The sequence below is a fragment of the Callospermophilus lateralis genome, chromosome 4, assembly GCF_048772815.1.
Source record: "Callospermophilus lateralis isolate mCalLat2 chromosome 4, mCalLat2.hap1, whole genome shotgun sequence".
Taxonomy (NCBI): Eukaryota; Metazoa; Chordata; class Mammalia; order Rodentia; family Sciuridae; genus Callospermophilus; species Callospermophilus lateralis.
Genome location: NC_135308.1, coordinates 116,908,267 through 116,925,496, shown reverse-complemented (window position 1 = coordinate 116,925,496; position 17,230 = coordinate 116,908,267). Strand labels below are relative to the sequence as shown.

The 17,230-nt window shown below is 35.1% G+C and overlaps 1 protein-coding gene across 1 annotated transcript in view; it reads left to right on the top strand.

The window, feature by feature from the left end:
- The window catches only part of Wif1 (Wnt inhibitory factor 1), a 62,526-nt gene that overhangs the window by 31,653 nt on the left and 13,643 nt on the right, over positions 1 to 17,230 (top strand). Inside the window, exons 3-6 of the mRNA XM_076853075.1 lie at positions 4,681 to 4,789; positions 14,748 to 14,888; positions 15,685 to 15,780; positions 16,744 to 16,839. Coding sequence (XP_076709190.1) covers positions 4,681 to 4,789; positions 14,748 to 14,888; positions 15,685 to 15,780; positions 16,744 to 16,839 — 442 coding nt within the window. The remainder of the gene's footprint in view (positions 1 to 4,680; positions 4,790 to 14,747; positions 14,889 to 15,684; positions 15,781 to 16,743; positions 16,840 to 17,230) is intronic.

Below are 17,230 nucleotides of genomic sequence, written 5' to 3'. Positions count from 1 at the left end.
ATAAAAATAAATAAATAAAATAAAGATATTGTGTCCAACTACAACTAAAAAAATAAATATTTTAAAAAATGAATTAAACAGACACTTTTCAAAAGACAAAATATAAATGGCTAACAAATACATGAAAAATGTTCAACATCATTAGCAAGTAGGGAAATGCAAATCAAAATCACACTGAGATTTCATCTCACACCTTAAGTATGTCAGTCATCAAGAATACAAACAACAATAAATGCTGGAGAACATTTTTTTTATACCAAGTATAAAGAAGATTACAAATTTCAGAGATTCAAGTCCCATTACCGTCTTTAATAAGAAGGATAAATACTGCTAGCTACTCTTTTGACAGAGGATTAATATTTAGAATATATAAAGAAACTCAAAAAACACCAAAAAAAGCAAAAATAACCCAATTAATAAATGAATTAATTAAAATAGAATTAAACAGGGCAAAAAGGAACACTTTTACACTTTTGGTGGGATTGTAAATTAGTACAACCACTATTGAAATCAGTATGGAGGATCCTCAAAAGATTAGGCATGGAACTGCCATATGACCCAACTCCTCGATTTATCCTAAAGAATTAACTCAGTGTACTATAGCGATACATGCACACCCATGTTTACAGCAGCACAGTTCACAATAGCCAAACTATGGAACCAGCCTGGGTGTCCATCAATGGATGAATGGATAATGAAAATGTAATATACATATACAATGAAGTTTTAGTCAGCCAAAAATAAAAATGAAATTATGTCATTTTCAGGAAAGTGGATGGAACTTGAAACCATTATGTTAAGTGAAATAAGCCACACTCAGAAGGTCAAGGCTTGCATATTTTCTCTCATATATAGAACCTAGAGAGGAAAAAGGAAAATAAGGGTGGGGGTGGGGACCTCATGAAAATCAAAGGGAGATCAGTAAAGGAAAGGGACCAGGAAGAAGGAAGCGGGGGAGTGTTAGGGAGTGATATTGGCCAAATTATATTGTATCATTGTGTGCATTTATGAATCTGTAACAACAAATTCCATCATTATGTACACCTATAATGCACCAATAAAAGCTGTGGAAAGAAATTTTAAAAATCGTGTGTATAACAACTACTGTTTACATTTCATTGACGGCCCAGTGACCTTATCTTTTAATAAATTAATGAATTCACTCAAAAATATTTTTAAAAAGAAGGATAAATAACTAAAAAAGGTTTATTCCAGCAACTGCTTTTTGCTGATAAGATCCAAAAAAAAAAAGAATACCCATTAAATGAGAAAAGGTCATCATCGTCCTGATACCCTCAGTTCTTAACTCTATCCTCTGAAAATGCAAAGGTTCAGGGGTTTTCAGTTTTTGAACTATCATTTTGTTATTGCTAACTGAAATTCAGCTAACAAATGTCCACCTTTCCTGCTACAAAAAATGATCTACAGAAGAAACTGAGCAGTTTTTGCCTACAACAGTCTTTGGTAGTCTTAGAATTGTAGCAGAAAGATCATGTTGTGCACTGATTCTCAAAGAAACCAAAGAGACATACTAAAACCTGTGAAACTTGTTATTGATAAGATCAGAGTATTGGCCATCCAGAAACATCCATTAAACTTAGCTGCATAATGTTTAGTGTCATGTCACTGCTAATGATAAACTTTCAGACCTCAATATGATGGATTCAGTGCTTCCTAGCCTACTTTATGTGACCATATGGAGACCTGAGCTTTCCTTTCTGGGCTTTGAGTGAAATTCTTTCAGTTCCAAATACTTTGAACACCAAAACTTTTTTTTTTTTATTTTATTCTTTTTAGTTAGCATTACATTAAGATTCATTTTAACGAAGTTATAAAAGCTTAGAATAGAATTTGTTCTAATTCAGTCCTCAGTACTTCTCCTTTTTCTCCTCTCCTCCCTCCCCCTATTTCCTTCCACCAACTCTACTGATCTTTCGCCATTTACTTTTATTTTTAATTAATGTCTTGTGGAGATATATATGTATGTATATATATATATATATATAGGAAACTTTTGAAAGAAAACATTTGGAAACTACTTTGTCTTGAAGCATGCTTTCAAAAAGATTTAATAAAATTGTTGAATGAGCATAACTACCCTAAGTAGAAGGGGTGAGAATTTCAGAGTCAATGATTATCATCAGCCACACACCTAGCAGCAGGAGACATAATTAATGCTTTTCTAAAAAAATAAATGCATTAATTTCACCATAAATAGAACGATGTACAGAAACTTTGAAAAAGAGAGAAAGAATAAAACCCAATTACCATCAATTCTATGTAATTGTTCTAATTTTGGTGTTTCATCCTTTTTCTTATTAATAAATATTTTTAACTAAAATCAGATTTCTTATTGAAATTATCTTAAGTTTTACAAATGCAATTTAAAAGTATCACTCAGAGAAAGTAGATTTGATTTATAATGAGATAAAGCTAAAAGATGATTATGAAGTAGCAAATGATGACTTATTATATGGTATTTGAAGTTTGGTTTTTTTTAAATATTTATTCTGGTATTTGAAGTTTTTGTTTCAGAGTTTCTGTGTTCTACCCACTCAGTTTTTCACATCATTATGTGTATCATTAATAAAATGTTCAGAAGAAGTTTGGGCACTTAGTGTTTATTACACCTGTGTTATGTTATTGCTGCTTGTTGTTGTTGTTGTTGTTGTTATTATTATTATTATTATTACTGTACTAGGTAATATAAATAAATGCAAATGTAATTAATTATAACAGCATTCAGCATTAAGTTCTCTCATTGTGGCAACTAAAATATGTTTTAGAGCAAAGTATTTTCTGGCATAGAGGGAAACAACTGCTGATAGAAGTCTTTAAAACACCTGGATTCATGAAAATGAGTCCACTTTTAATATAATCGTTAGTTTTCCTGCAGGGACAGAAATACTATTCATTCTCTTTTTCAAAGGATTGTATTCCAAATTGAATTACCTTTCCTGACAACATTCTTTTCATCAAACTTCTTTTGGATCTCCGCCTTTCCTTAGATAAAATAGGAATCATCTGTCTTATGGCCCTTGATCCTCAGGTTCCTCCTAGTGGATGAACTAATAAATTAATTCATGAAACTGTTACTACCTAGGGAATAGTTCACTGTGGTGTTCTGGAACCATTGCCACAATTCAGAGAAGGGGAGATAGTGAGGATTTGGTCAATGAAGTTGTTCCTTTCAGCTTACTGAAACAGGAAGTAGTTTCATCTCACTGCGGTTGTAGACAATATCCCCATAACAACTGTAATTTCCCTTTTGCATTATTAGCTTCCTATGAAGTCCTTAATGCCTAATGCTTTTCATACTATGATTTAAAGCAGAAAGTCATTTGGATGTCCACCATGCATCTTTTTTTTAAAATAAATTCTTTATTTAGTTGTAGATGGACACAATACCTTTATTTTATTTATTTATTTTTTAATATTTATTTTTTTAGCTATCGGTGGACACAACATCTTTGTTTGTATGTGGTGCTAAGGATCGAACCCGGGTCGCAGGCACGCCAGGCGAGCGCGCTACTGCTTGAGCCACATCCCCAGCCCCAATATCTTTATTTTATTTATTTATTTTTATGTGGTGCTGAGCATCAAACCCAGTGCCTCACACATGCTAAGTGAGTACTCTACCACTGAGCTACAATCCCAGCCCCCATTCATCTTTTAATATCTTCCATGTTGGAAAATAAATTCTATACTGCATGTAGGAAAGATCCCATTCTTTTTTAACCTTCTTTTAGCCTGTGTTTATGTAATTAATTACTTTAATTAACCCATCCAAATTCTGGATATCTGTACAGATGACTGCAGAACCATTCAACTTGCCTGATGTGTTGGCTTTTGTTTTCTTGATTAATTGTTCTCTTGTTCCTAAGCAAGAACATGTTGCCTCCAGTACAAACTCTTTTAACAAAAGAATTGAGAATCAGTTAAGCATCAAAGTTCTGTAGTGAGATTATGTGTCACTACCTTCAGCATTCATGGCCTTGTGAGGCTTAACTAGTGACTTAATGGGAAAATGAAAATGTTTACATAGTAAAGTTTTATGGCTTGTCATATTGTATTATTGTTTGGGGAATTTTTAGGCTTTTCTCTCCATAATTAAACTAAGACCTTAAATATAAACTTCTCAAGGGAATGAGAGAAGAAAATAAATGTTAACAGCAAGATCATTAATTTTGGCCCTTAATGTCTTCTTTTGTCAATAGGTTGCTGTTTTCCTTAGCCCTATATTATAGCCCTACAGATTCTGATCAAAAGACGCATTTAAGATTTGAAAAGAATTAAAAACTGACCCCAAAAGTTGAGATGGATTTTATAAGGGTGAATCAATAATTGTTTTGACACCATTTCTTTCCTTAAAAGCATTTTTCCCTCAATTCTTTCAACAGACAGCAACAAAATGATACTGTTAAAAGACCATCTTTTATGGATGTTTTAGATAAATGTTCTCAATGTTTTAAAAAATCATTTCTTTTCAAACAGAGGGTCTAATTCTGTACCCACAAAACACAGAGGGTGAGTTATACCTGTATAGCATCTTAAATGTCGGAGGCTCCATAGCTCCATGGGGAATATTATCACTCTTCCATCAAATGGATGATGTGTTGGAAGTGCCTTCTCACTCTCTGTGGTCTCCGTGGTTCTCACTGTCATTACCTTTTGTTGTAGGCAGAATACTTCTATGAATTCCTCTCTTTGCGTTCCCTGGATAAAGGCATCATGGCAGATCCGACTGTTAATGTCCCTCTGCTGGGAACAGTGCCTCACAAGGCATCAGGTGGGTGGTCTTCGCCTTGGAGAAAGGTTTACACTTAAAATGTAATGGTGATGAGAATAATATTTAGAACCCAAATGTCATCCATCAAAGGGAAGAGATGTTTTCCTGAAGAGATGTGTTGAGTTAAGGGCAACCCAATTGTGATTGTTCAGGCAAAGGATTAGGATGAGAGTGAAGAAATGATGGTTTTATAATTTCCTAAAAACCCAAAATAGTCTCAGCCCATAGCAGGTATATAAAAGACTTCAGATTGAAAACAAAAAGGAAGGAAGGACAGAGAAAATAAACACATGTGCTGACATACATTCAGTCAATAAGTATGGATTCATATGCTGCACTAATGTGGCAAAGATTCTAAGTAAGTGATTGCAGACAACTGCCAGAAGTTTGCATGGTATTAAGTAGGAATTTGAATGAGAGAAACACAAGGAAAAGTGGGGAAAAAGGGATTCAGATCCCATCATCCTTCTTTACTAAGAAAATAATAGTTTGTAATATTTGTTTTCAGTTTTTCATCTTATGTGAAACCCATTCCTGCATTATCTAATTTGAGTACTTTAAGACCAGAATTATAGCTTCATTTTGTAAATTAGAAAATGAAGAGTTATGAGGTTTAACTGACTTTCCCAAAGATAAATATTAATAATGAGCCCACGATTTCTGATTTTTAGAAAGAGATGGAGATCATGTGTGTGAACACATTCATATATTTCCTTCTAGTCTTTTTAAATGAATGTATATTTTGTGTAACAGTAATATTGTATATAGTTTGACATCATGATTATTTTCCTTTTAACACTTTATCATAAGCATTTCCCCATGTCATTTATAAATTTTTTCAAAAATTCTTTTTAAATGCTCTTTATAAATAATTAAAGTATCCATTATAATATTCTATTTTATGGATGTACCATAATTTGACAATTCTTTTATTGTTTATTAATGAGACTTTTTTTGAGTTTGCATGCTAGAAATATCACAGTAAACATACTTTTAAAAGTAATAGATGTTAACTTCCCAAAGGGCAGGAGCCCAATTTGCATTATTCACCATGATGCTTAGCACAAGGCCCAGCAAAGAGCAGGCACACAGAAAGTAATTGTAGGATTAATGTGAACACCAAAATCTTGGTGTTTATCTCATTATTTTGTTCAAATGGATTCTTAGAAGTGGAATTATTGTGTCAAAGGACATGAACCATGAACTTTTTAAAAGGCTCTTAAATTGCCACAATGCCATTATTACTTTCCATAAAAGTTGTACCTGTTGGTACCATGGCTAGCAGTGTGAGAGAGCGCCTGGCTTGCTATAATCTCATCAACATAGGTCATTAATCCTGTTAACCACCTTGCTGACTTAAAAAGTGAAAAGAGATTTTTTTTTTCACAGCATAGTTTTAATTTGATTATTTAAAAAATTTCTTTTAAGATAGGACATACTTATTTCAATCTAGTAGACAACACAAAATACCTTTGTTCCATGCTCATTTTTATATGGGGATAATGATATTCTTATTGTTTGCAAATCTTGCCATAAATAGATTGTCTTTAATGCACTTTTTCAATTTACCATTTATATATTTTTAAATTTTATTTTTTTGGAGAAGGGGATCAAAATCTATGTTTTCAAAGTATATTTTCTTTTGCAAGTTTTTTTCCTTTCCTTTTGCTTTTGGAAATTAATTCCTAGTCCAGGGAACAGTAAAGTGATACCTTACACTGCTTCTATTATTTTATAAAAATTTATTTTGGCAATAGCCTGAAGCAGGGCTTTCAAATTTGTTTTCTGGGTCATCAGCTTTACTAGTGTGAGAGGTTTCACTGATTCATGATATGTGCCTTCATTCACTTTAAGTTTTTCTACATGTAGAACTTAGTTATAGCTTACTGTTTATTTTAGTATTGTAATAGTAACAACTTTATTTAAAATAATTGACTACAAACCCCTCTTTTTTAAGAAAAAAATTTTTCATCTTACTCTACTCTAAGAACATTAGAATAGTTTTTTCAGATACCATATAAAAGTCCCTTTAGGAGCTAAGTCTATACAATGATCAAGAAATCAGGCATCTTCCCAAAGGATGTTTTCAGGTTGCAGTGATGTGCCTCTCCCAGTGCGTCTGCATTGCTGCATTACAGTGTTGTAAGAGCTGAGAGCTAAATAAACACTTCCTCTGGTTTCCTGGCGTGAGTGTAGTCAGGAAAGGTATGAATTTAGTTCTCTCTGATCATCTCAGTGCTGTAGTGACTGGCAGCCCTCCCAGGGAATTCACTACGCATCAAGATGGATTTGTAGTTCTGTGTGAAGGAATGAGTGCTTGTGCTCTGGAGATTTATTCGCCTGACATTTGTAGCCCCAAGGACATGGACCTCCTATTCCCTAGATGTGGATATCCCAGTCCCACTCAGATGGCATTGATGGGGCTTTATTACATCATGGAGGCAAGAAAGACGCTACAACCGCCAAGTTCTTGGAATATGATCATTACTTAGGCTCCTGCCATGTCACATAATGTACCTTTTAAGTCAAAGATAATTTTATATGAAATTTTTCTTGATCATATTTTTTGACCTTTTTTTTAAAGGAGTCAAGAATAAAATAAATATGTAGCATGTCTCTCAATTTCCAACTTGTATTTTTGAAAATTTTCTTTGTCTTTTTCTGATTATTAAAGAAAAGGAAGATCAGTGCATTAATTACAGTTATATCTGATCAGCTACCAATAAATCTTGCATCTTTGGATTTCTAATTAAGTGGTTTTAACCTAATTTAAAAATTTTACCAAGATTCTACTTCTCAACATTGACAACGTGATGTGAGAATGTTTTAATAGATCATATTTAGATTAAACATCAATTTCCTCCAGGAGCTCGGGAGGCTGAGGCAGGAGGATCATGAACCAGCCTCAGTAACTTAGCTAGGCCCTAAGCAACTCAGAGAGACCCTGTCCCTAAATAAAATATGAAAAAGGGCTGGGGATGTGGCTCAGTGGTTAAGCACCCCTGGGTTCAGTTCCCAGTACCAAAAACAAAACAAACAAAAAAACATATCAATTTCTACTAATTCTGATAATGTACACATTAAAAATAATAAAATTTAGAGGAAAAAGTGGATGATACTTGGAGCAAGGCAAGTTTAAAAGAATAAGCTTTCTTCTGGGACCAGGTGGTATGCTCACGTGTGTGTGTGTGTGTGTGTGTGTGTGCACGCGCACATGCACTTTTTTAAAAGAACATGTACTATTTGTTTGCAGAAAAATGCGGGTGCAAGAAGTTTATGGGAATTTTAGAGTATCGCAGGGCAGTTATTCATTAGCCTCATTAGCTCAGTCACCACAGTAGGAGAGGTGAAGGTACATTGAATTATTAAAAAGTAACCAAATCAGTGTGTCTTTGCTCTTAAGCATCCAGGTAGCATTCATTATTCCACTGGGCTATTTTATACCCCCAAGCTGCTAAGCTGTTCTTTTATCCCACAGACTCCTATATGCCTGAACACTGCGTTGGAAAAAAAAAAAGAAAGAAAGAAAGAAAGAAAACTCTTGATCTTTAACAATTATGAAGTGCCTGCCTTCTGGCATCTGAAGAGAACAAAAACAGGAAATACAAACTGCAGGGTGGTTCAGTAAAATTACTGAGTTGTATAACAAAAAACAGTTTCCATAAAGCCAGGGCTTTGCCTCTTTGAACACTGTCTCTGTCATAACATGAAACCCACAGAGCAGTGGTGTTTCTCAACTATGACTTTCAGGAATTCAGTGCACTGATGTTGGAGGGACTGTCTCCTTGGTGGCCCCACTTCTTAGCAGAATGTGAAGCCCAAGAGTTAGTGATCAGATTTGCTGAGACAGTGAAGGGCTGTCAGGGCAACTTGAAGAACTGGTGGACATTTATGTGGGATAAATTCTAACCATGGAGCAGTTTATAATCCTGCAGCGTTAAGACTGAGCGCTTGCCTGCCTTTCTTACCTCTTCCTTTACTAGGCAGTCCTCAAACGACTAGAGGTCGAGACAGTATGAGCACTGTCCCCATCTCATGATGGAAGAGGTTTTCAATTAGAAAAAGATTGCACTTACTTCTACATAACAGTTAGTTTATGTGCAACCAGTTGTACATCATTGTGTACTTGAATGTCATGTGAGTGAAATTTAATCTGCTTTAGTTTTCCTAAATTCTCTTAATTCATTCAGTTTAGATTATACAACCTAGACTGCCTGGGAATTCATATCTGGCCTAATTTTATTTAGCTTTTAGTAAAAGTGGCTCGGTACTCATTTGCTTGTTGTTGCAAAAACACAACATGACTTTCCATTTTATTATTCCTTAGAAGTAAAGTGCCTATGCTTTTTCTGCCTTTGATGCCTTTCTTCTCTGTGTGTGTTTCTTTCCAGATACATGCTGCTAATATTTTATTCTCTGTACCTCCCATTGTCTATGGTGAATTCCCGTCTTTGTGCATGTGAGCAGAGTGTGTGCCTGAGTATGTAAGGAGTGTGTCTCCCATAACCTATATTGGTTCTGTCAGTGTCTAGTTTGGGACAAACAATAGGCTAGGGGCTAAGATTATAAAAAAAATAAATAAAAATTAGATATGGCTCTTGCCTTTGAAAAATTCATCTTTAGTAAAGCCGCAGACCATAATGAAATCATTGTACTACAATGAAATTTTATATAGAGGTATTCATGAAATATGTAAGTGAAATTATTCAGGCAGGAGGTGTTTGGAAAGGCTACAGAGAGCAAATGCTATTTCATTTTGGCCTTGAAAGTTGAGTAGGCGGGCACCAGGCAGAAAAGAAGAGAAAGAACATTCCAGGCAGCTGGGTGTGCAGGCAGCACACTGTGGACATGTACCACATATTTGAGAAACTGAGAGAAATACAGTTTGGGCAGCATACAGGGTTCACAAAAGGCAATTAACGGAGATGAAGCTAACTAAAGTCGGATTTTGTTTTGTTTTCTTTTAAAATGAAATTATTTCAGAACTTTTAAGACATTCTTGTAATTCTTATTACTTAAACTTTCTTATGCATAAAACCTGTGTAAGCAAAAAGAAAGGCAAGCAGAATTTCTAGAAATGAAAAGAAAATTTTCATTTCATGTTTTACGGCTCAAAGATGGGCAACTATAATTACTACAATTTATACCTTTTTTACTTTTGCTTTTTCATTGAAAATGAATTCTTTGAAACTTATGAACAAGGTACCTCCTAACTCCTAAAGTTTATTTTCTGGTTCTTTTCAAATTATTCCATATGAGGGTTCAGATCACAACTATGTTTATATACCTCCTATATCAGAAGAGATAGATATGTGTAAATAAAGCTTTTCCACTAGGGCTGCTGGATTTTTAATGTGTTCAATTTTTTACTTGGGTGGTTTGGAATTATTCTATATAAATAAGATAAACAAAGATTTTAAGCTTGGCAACTGTTGAATCTTTGAAAAATGAGAAAGAGCTGGGCTCATTGGCACACGCCTATAATCTCAGCAGCTCTGGAACCTGGGGCAGAATGATCACAAGTTCAAAGCCAGCCTTGGCAGCTTAGCAAGGGCCTGAACAACTTAGCAAGATCCTGTTTCAAAATAAAAAATATTTAAAAAATGGGCTGGGAATGTGGCTCAGTGGTTAAGTGCCCTTGGGTTCAATCCCTGGTATCTAAATAAATAAATAAATAAATAATGAAGGAAAGTAATTTATATACTTTATGTTAATATTAATAGTAATTGGACATAATTTTAGGTTAGAAAGAAAATTCTGAGGGATATCATTTCTATTGCTTTACTAAGAAGAGGAAAATACTACATCTTATATCATTTCTATTGCTTTACTAAGAAGAGGAAAATACTACATCTTATATCATTTCAATTGCTTTACTAAGAAGAGGAAAATACTACATCTTATATTTAGTTATCTACCAAAATTCCAAAATTTCTTACAGTTTTTCTATTTAAAAACATAAAAGGCTATTTTTCTCTTTTGCCTTAGACACAATTTAGTATAACTACGTTGTGTGTGTACAGTGCGTTTTTTTTTTAAATACTGGGATTGAATCTAGGGATGCTTAACCATTTAGCTACACCCCCAGCCCTTTTTTATTTTTTAATTTTGAGACAGTATCTTGCTAAATTGTTAAGGCTATCTTTGAACTTGTGATCCTCCTGCCTCAGTCTCTCCAATGACTGGGATTACAGGCATGAGCCACCACATCCAGCTATAAAGTACTTTGATAAGACTTTTTAAATGAAAGACATTTTTTGATGTTGACATAACATTACATTTTTCTCTTTTTTTCCAATTTTTATTTTTAGTTGTTGATGGACCTGTATTTTATTCATTTAGTTATATGCAGTGCTGAGAATGGAACCCAGTGCCTCACACGTGCTAGGCAAGCACTCTATCACTGAGCCACAACCCCAGCCCAACATTATACTTTTCTTTATTCAAGTCAAATAATTTTTCACATAAATTTTCTAAAAATTATTTTAATAGCATTATTATTGATCTTATGGTTAAATGAGGAAACTCAGTCACAAAGAGTTTAACTAAACTACCCAAAATCAGTGGGTCATAGCAGATTCAATTTTCTATTGATTTTGTTTTAAACATTAGGTAATATTCTCAGATGACATCTATGTACCTATTGTAAAATTAAAATATAGAAAATCTAGTAATATTAAAATATAGGAAGTTAGAGGTAGAGAGATTATAAAAGAGGTTAAAATCAAAGAATGCAGTAGTAGCAGACCTAAAACATACATTGCCACCACTTGTAACTCTAATTTAAGTCTCTGTCTTTAAACACATCAATTTTTACTTTACTTTTCTAAATTTTTAAGTGATTTAAATATTTTGCTCTTGCTATATATCTTCAAATTAAATCACTGAAACTTAAACTTCACAAGGACAGAATTCTTCGATTTTGTTTTGTCCACTGAAGCATTTTCAGTGCATAGAATAATGACTGGCACAGAGCAGACATTCAATAAATATTTCCTTTTTAAAAAAAATATTTCTTTTTTTAGTTGTGGTCAGATATGATACCTTTAATTGATTTATTTATTTTTATGTGGTGCTGAAGATTGAACCCAGGGCCTCATACGTGCTAGGTAAGCGCTTTACCACTGAGCCACAATCCCAGCCCCAATAAATATTTCTTGAATGGGTAAACTCTATAATTTGTATTTAGTCAGAAAAGAGAATGGTTAACACTTTTTTTGAAGGAGGAGGTACCAGGATTGAACTCAGGGGCACTAAACCATTGAGCCACATCCTCTTTTGTTAAATTTATTTAGAGACAGGGTCTCACTGAGTTGTTTAACAGCCTCACTGTCAGTGAGGCTGGTTTTGAACTCGTGGTCCTTCTCCCTCAGCCTCCTGAGCTGCTAGGATTACAGGCATTTGCCACTGTGCCCAGCTCTGGTTAACTTTGAAAACCCTAATGAAAATGACTTATGATGTATTTTCTTCATTGAACTTCCTATTTTATTTTGCATCCTTGTTTTTCTTCCCTGGGATTATGCACAGCCATATATTTTTTTTTAAGTCATGATGTCATCTTTTTTTAAAAAAAATAAGTTTACTTTATTTATTTATTTATTGTTTACATGGTGCTGAGGATCGAATCCAGTGCCTCGCACATGATAGGCAAGCTCTCTACCACTGAACTACAACCCACACAGCCATATTTTTTTGGCATCCCTACAAGGGCAGGGAATTCTCTGAGTATAATCTTTACTTTCATTGACATAGAGGCCATGTTAGTAAACCATACACTTTCATGTAAGCACTCCAAACTCCCTAGATGTTCCCTGAAAACATCTGAATGAAGTTATAACTTAACCATATTTGCATAAATGGTCTGCCCTGAGCATATCTGAAGATTAGAAGAACTACTAATCTTAAATGAATTTCCCATACACTTAATAAGGAATTTTTTTTTATATTTGACATCGAAGACATGTTTTGAAGTTTGACTATGCTGATGAGGAGAAATGAAATAAGTTTATGTACAAGCATCTTCTCATACCAAGATTCTGAAGCCCAAAATAAAATTCAAGTGCCTTTTTAAAAGAGTCAGGTGGGTTGCAAATTGGAGGCTGAATAAGGACCAAGAAAAAGATATACCTGGAAACCAATAAAGTTGGAGCGATGGCAGTAAAGTTTGTGGTAAGAAAGATTCTACAAGCTTAGTCCTTTAGTATCCTTTTGTGTTCTTCCATCTTTTTATAGCTTAGGGCAATTACTGGTTACTGATCTATGCAGAAGATTCAAAAGAGGGTAAAGCTTCATAAATGGTTAGTGTAAATGAGTTGGAAAAGCAAAGAAGTTTTTAAAAATTATTGATTGACTCCTTTATTTCCTTCTGAAATAGAAATCTCTATTAGTGACTTTTTTTTTTTTGATAACTGGCCATTGTCATATGTAGGATTTCATTTAACTAAGATTCTCAATGGATACAATTTTACTTTGAAACTTTGAACGCAACTTTGGTTTTCTATCTCTTCTTACTTCTGTTAAAATAGCTAAAATTCCTTTTCATCATATAATCGATTCTTTGCAATGTTCAATTCTCAAGACTCAGGAACTAGAAATGTGTTATTTTGGGAATGAGACCTTAAAGGACACTCACCATGCCAAAGCCTTTAGAGGGGTTTTGATTGTCGAATACATTACAAAGATTGCATGACCAGCTTGTGTGCTTCTCCCAGCAGACCAATTTTCAGCTCAGTTCTTTTAAAAACCTGGGAGGAAGATTTATGAACCCTCTAAAAATAAAGAAATTTGTCTTGGTTTAATATGATTTGCCCAAGCAGGGTCATAGCCATACCTGCCACACAGAAACAAAAAGAAGCAAAATCTCGGGCTGGGGATGTGGCTCAAGTGGTAGCGCACTTGCCTGGCATGCACGGGGCCCTGGGTTCGATCCTCAGCACCATATAAATAAAGATGTTGTGCCCACTGAAAACTAAAAAATAAATATTAAAAAATTCTCTGTCTCTCTCTCTCTCTTAAAAAAAAAAAAAGAAGCAAAATCTCACATGTGTACCTACTGGCAATATTTCTTCTTATTCCTACGAAAGACCTAGAGTCTAGTGGCTCAGCTGGAGCAGTCATCCCCAGAAATTTGCCTAGTCAGTCTGTCTATCAATGCTCACACCTGATTTGCCCCCATTTCACCCAATGACTTGTGATTATTCCACAACTGGTGGCCTCCTCACCTTCTCCGTACAGCAGTGTCGTTGGTTCCCACTGCCTGCTTTGTAGCGCCCCTGTCAACACCTACACATGCCTAGTGATCAACAGACCCACCTGGAAGAATTGGCTCCTTATTAGGAACCATTAGTTATAAGCCCATCCAGAAGATGATTTCATCACACCAAATACTTCTTCATGTTAACAAGTAGCCTGAGAAAATATGAACGCATTAACTCAAGCCAATGACTGGAGTCTTGTCTGAGTTGTAGAGTATGTTCAAAGTAGATAGTTTGTCACTTTCAAGCACACAGCATAAAAATAAACTAGGGGGGTGTTGCTCATGGACCTTATTTAATGGATTATGAAATATTAGTTTCTAGCTCTTTTTAGATGATGAAGGTGCCCACAAAATTTCTTCTCCCTAATAAATTTATGCTTCCTTTTTGCACCCTTAATTTCCAGAGAAAATCTTTTCGCTTTTTCAAAGTTCATACAATCTCAGACTTTCAACAAAATATCCTCCAATTCTGTGTTAGGAAAGTACAAATTAATGAGTGTCACCCATTCTTTCTCCACCTGGCATGGCGCACAAGTTCTGTGAAGAATGCCCAGATGATCTAAATACAGTCCCTACTCCAGTAGGGATACAAGAAAGTCGTGAAAATGTGAACAGTGTTGCTTTGTTCTTTGTGTCTCTTTCCACGATTTCTGTAAAACTGGAATCATCTGTTTCCCCATACCTTCTCTCTTTTTCTTTTAGTCGTTCAAGTTGGTTTCCCGTGTCTTGGAAAACAAGATGGGGTGGCAGCATTTGAAGTGAATGTGATTGTAATGAATTCTGAAGGCAATACCATCCTCCAGACCCCTCAAAATGCTATCTTCTTTAAAACATGTCAGCAAGGTAAGCATTAATAGTGACTCAAGAGGCCCATAAGGATTCCAGGTGTGATTATGACAAAAAATTTGTTATAGATTTTTTTTGGATAATTATAACCATACCAATGGAAGGGAGGATGGGTAACGTAGGGTCCTGCTTTACTAATTGAGACTCTCCAGTGGTATCTTTTCTTTCTCTAGTTCTTTACTATAAGTGCCAGTCATTACCAGCACTTTCTACCTGTCAAAGACAGAACTAGACGTTTCCCTGCCAAAAACTTGGTGCCAGTCACATCCACAGAGGAGAGGATGTCTGTCACTCAGTGTCCCTGTGGGCAAAGGCTCATCAGCATCTCCCTGCAGTGCTCCAGGTGTCCCGTAAGCATGGAAGCTTGACTTCTTTTCCATCTTTATACGAGCTATACAAAATTTAAGCTCTGGAGCCTGTCAGTGCTCTCAAGATTTATCAAAAAATGTCATCCTACTCTCTAAAAGTGAATGAGGACAATATCCTTCATTCTTCTACATTGTGAATTTAAGGAGGTATGGTAGGTTGATAGGTAGGGATGAAGGCAGCATAAAAATTTGCTTTACCTTTGTCCATGAGCCCCCTACTGTTGGAAGTAAGATTGCAAGAGGCAAAATTTGACAATGTAGAGAAATGGAAGTGTTGTTTGGAGAATAAAGTAGAAGTATCTGGGCACTCAATCTGCCGTAATTGGTGAGCTGAAATAAAGATGATCACTAATATACCACGTTGGCTGTGACTCACCCAGCATGATTCCAAGGATACCCAACTACCTCGTTTCTCTTTGGTGCAGCTGAGTGCCCAGGAGGGTGCCGAAATGGAGGCTTTTGTAATGAAAGAAGAGTCTGCGAGTGTCCTGATGGATTCTACGGGCCTCACTGTGAGAAGGGTAAAGAACAGAGGCTGGCATCTCTTGTTTGCTTTCTAATGAACATGATGTCTCAGGAGTCCCACGTGGCTTTTTAACACATCTACTAAAATTATTTTTTTGGTCACATTATAAAAATTAAAAAACCATAAAAGAGTTATTTGAAAGTATTTCTTCTGCGAGTGGTTTTTTGTGAAACCCTGTATGTGATGACGCAGGGAGAGAACTTTGGGAAGGGTCAACACTCTGGAGGCCCCCTTCCCACTATTGTATACACTGTACTTTAGCATAATCTTATCAAAGTCTTGAGGTTGATTTTCTCTACTTAAGTTGGCTTTAAAAATTGCCATTGATTTGAAATTATTTACTCCAATTAAAAGTGGCTTGATTCACAATTAAGTCCATACCATAGCTATGAAGTTATTACAACTAAAAGAAAAAAAAGGATGAAAATAACTTGTGTAGGAAGTATGTTCATTTCAGGGAAATTACTTTTAAGATAATTATGTGAAAATAGAGGTAAGCAAGAGAATGAATATTAATTATAAGATGCATAAATGCCAAGAGCTTATTTGACCAGAATAAGCAAAAAATTTTTTTATCTCTAAGAAATAAGAATATTTTTCTTAGATTTCTTATTTGCACTTATTTTGAAATTGGAAGATCAAGGATATAGGGCAGAGAGGAAATATTTGCAGTTTTAAAAAACCACACCTTAGTCAAGATGACTCTGGAAAAAGAAATTTAATCAGGCATTCAAAGTGAAAAAAATTCAAAATTATTTTCTAAGAAATTGAGAAGTTGAAAAATAGCCTAATTAAAACCACAAAACATTTCTTTTTTAAAAAAGCAAACTTGTATCTCAGAAGGGTGCACATTTTAGAATCAACTACAAAGCTTGAAGTTGTTGTATTATTGACATTTAAAAATGATTCTACCCCAAATCCCCATTTGGCCTTAATCAGAATTCTCTCTCCCCATAAGCCCTTTGCACACCACGATGCATGAATGGTGGACTTTGTGTTACTCCTGGTTTCTGCATCTGCCCACCTGGATTCTATGGAGTTAATTGTGATAAAGGTAATAGTTTCTTTTTAAGAATCAAGTTTTACATTTTAAATGTTTGATTCAAATAAGTGCACTAAATGTGTCCTCACTCTATAAGCAGGATGTATCCCTCAGGGTAAAGATGACTGGTATAATAATTGAAACCCCCATTTGAGTGTAGCTTAACACAGCAGAATGTTATTTTCGTTCACAGGACTCTCCAGTGCAGGATTAGGGGGTTAGTGGATAGTGCAGCCCTTCTCCATGCAGTGATTCAGGGGACCAGGCACCTTCCATCTTGTGCTCCCGCCTGGAGTGTTGGAGCTCTCTAGGTCCAGTCAACAAAGCAGAGAAGGGTGATTGCAATAGGTATTTCTTTAAGGACCCCCCCGCAAAAAAAATGCTAGCCCCCAGAAGTGACCCA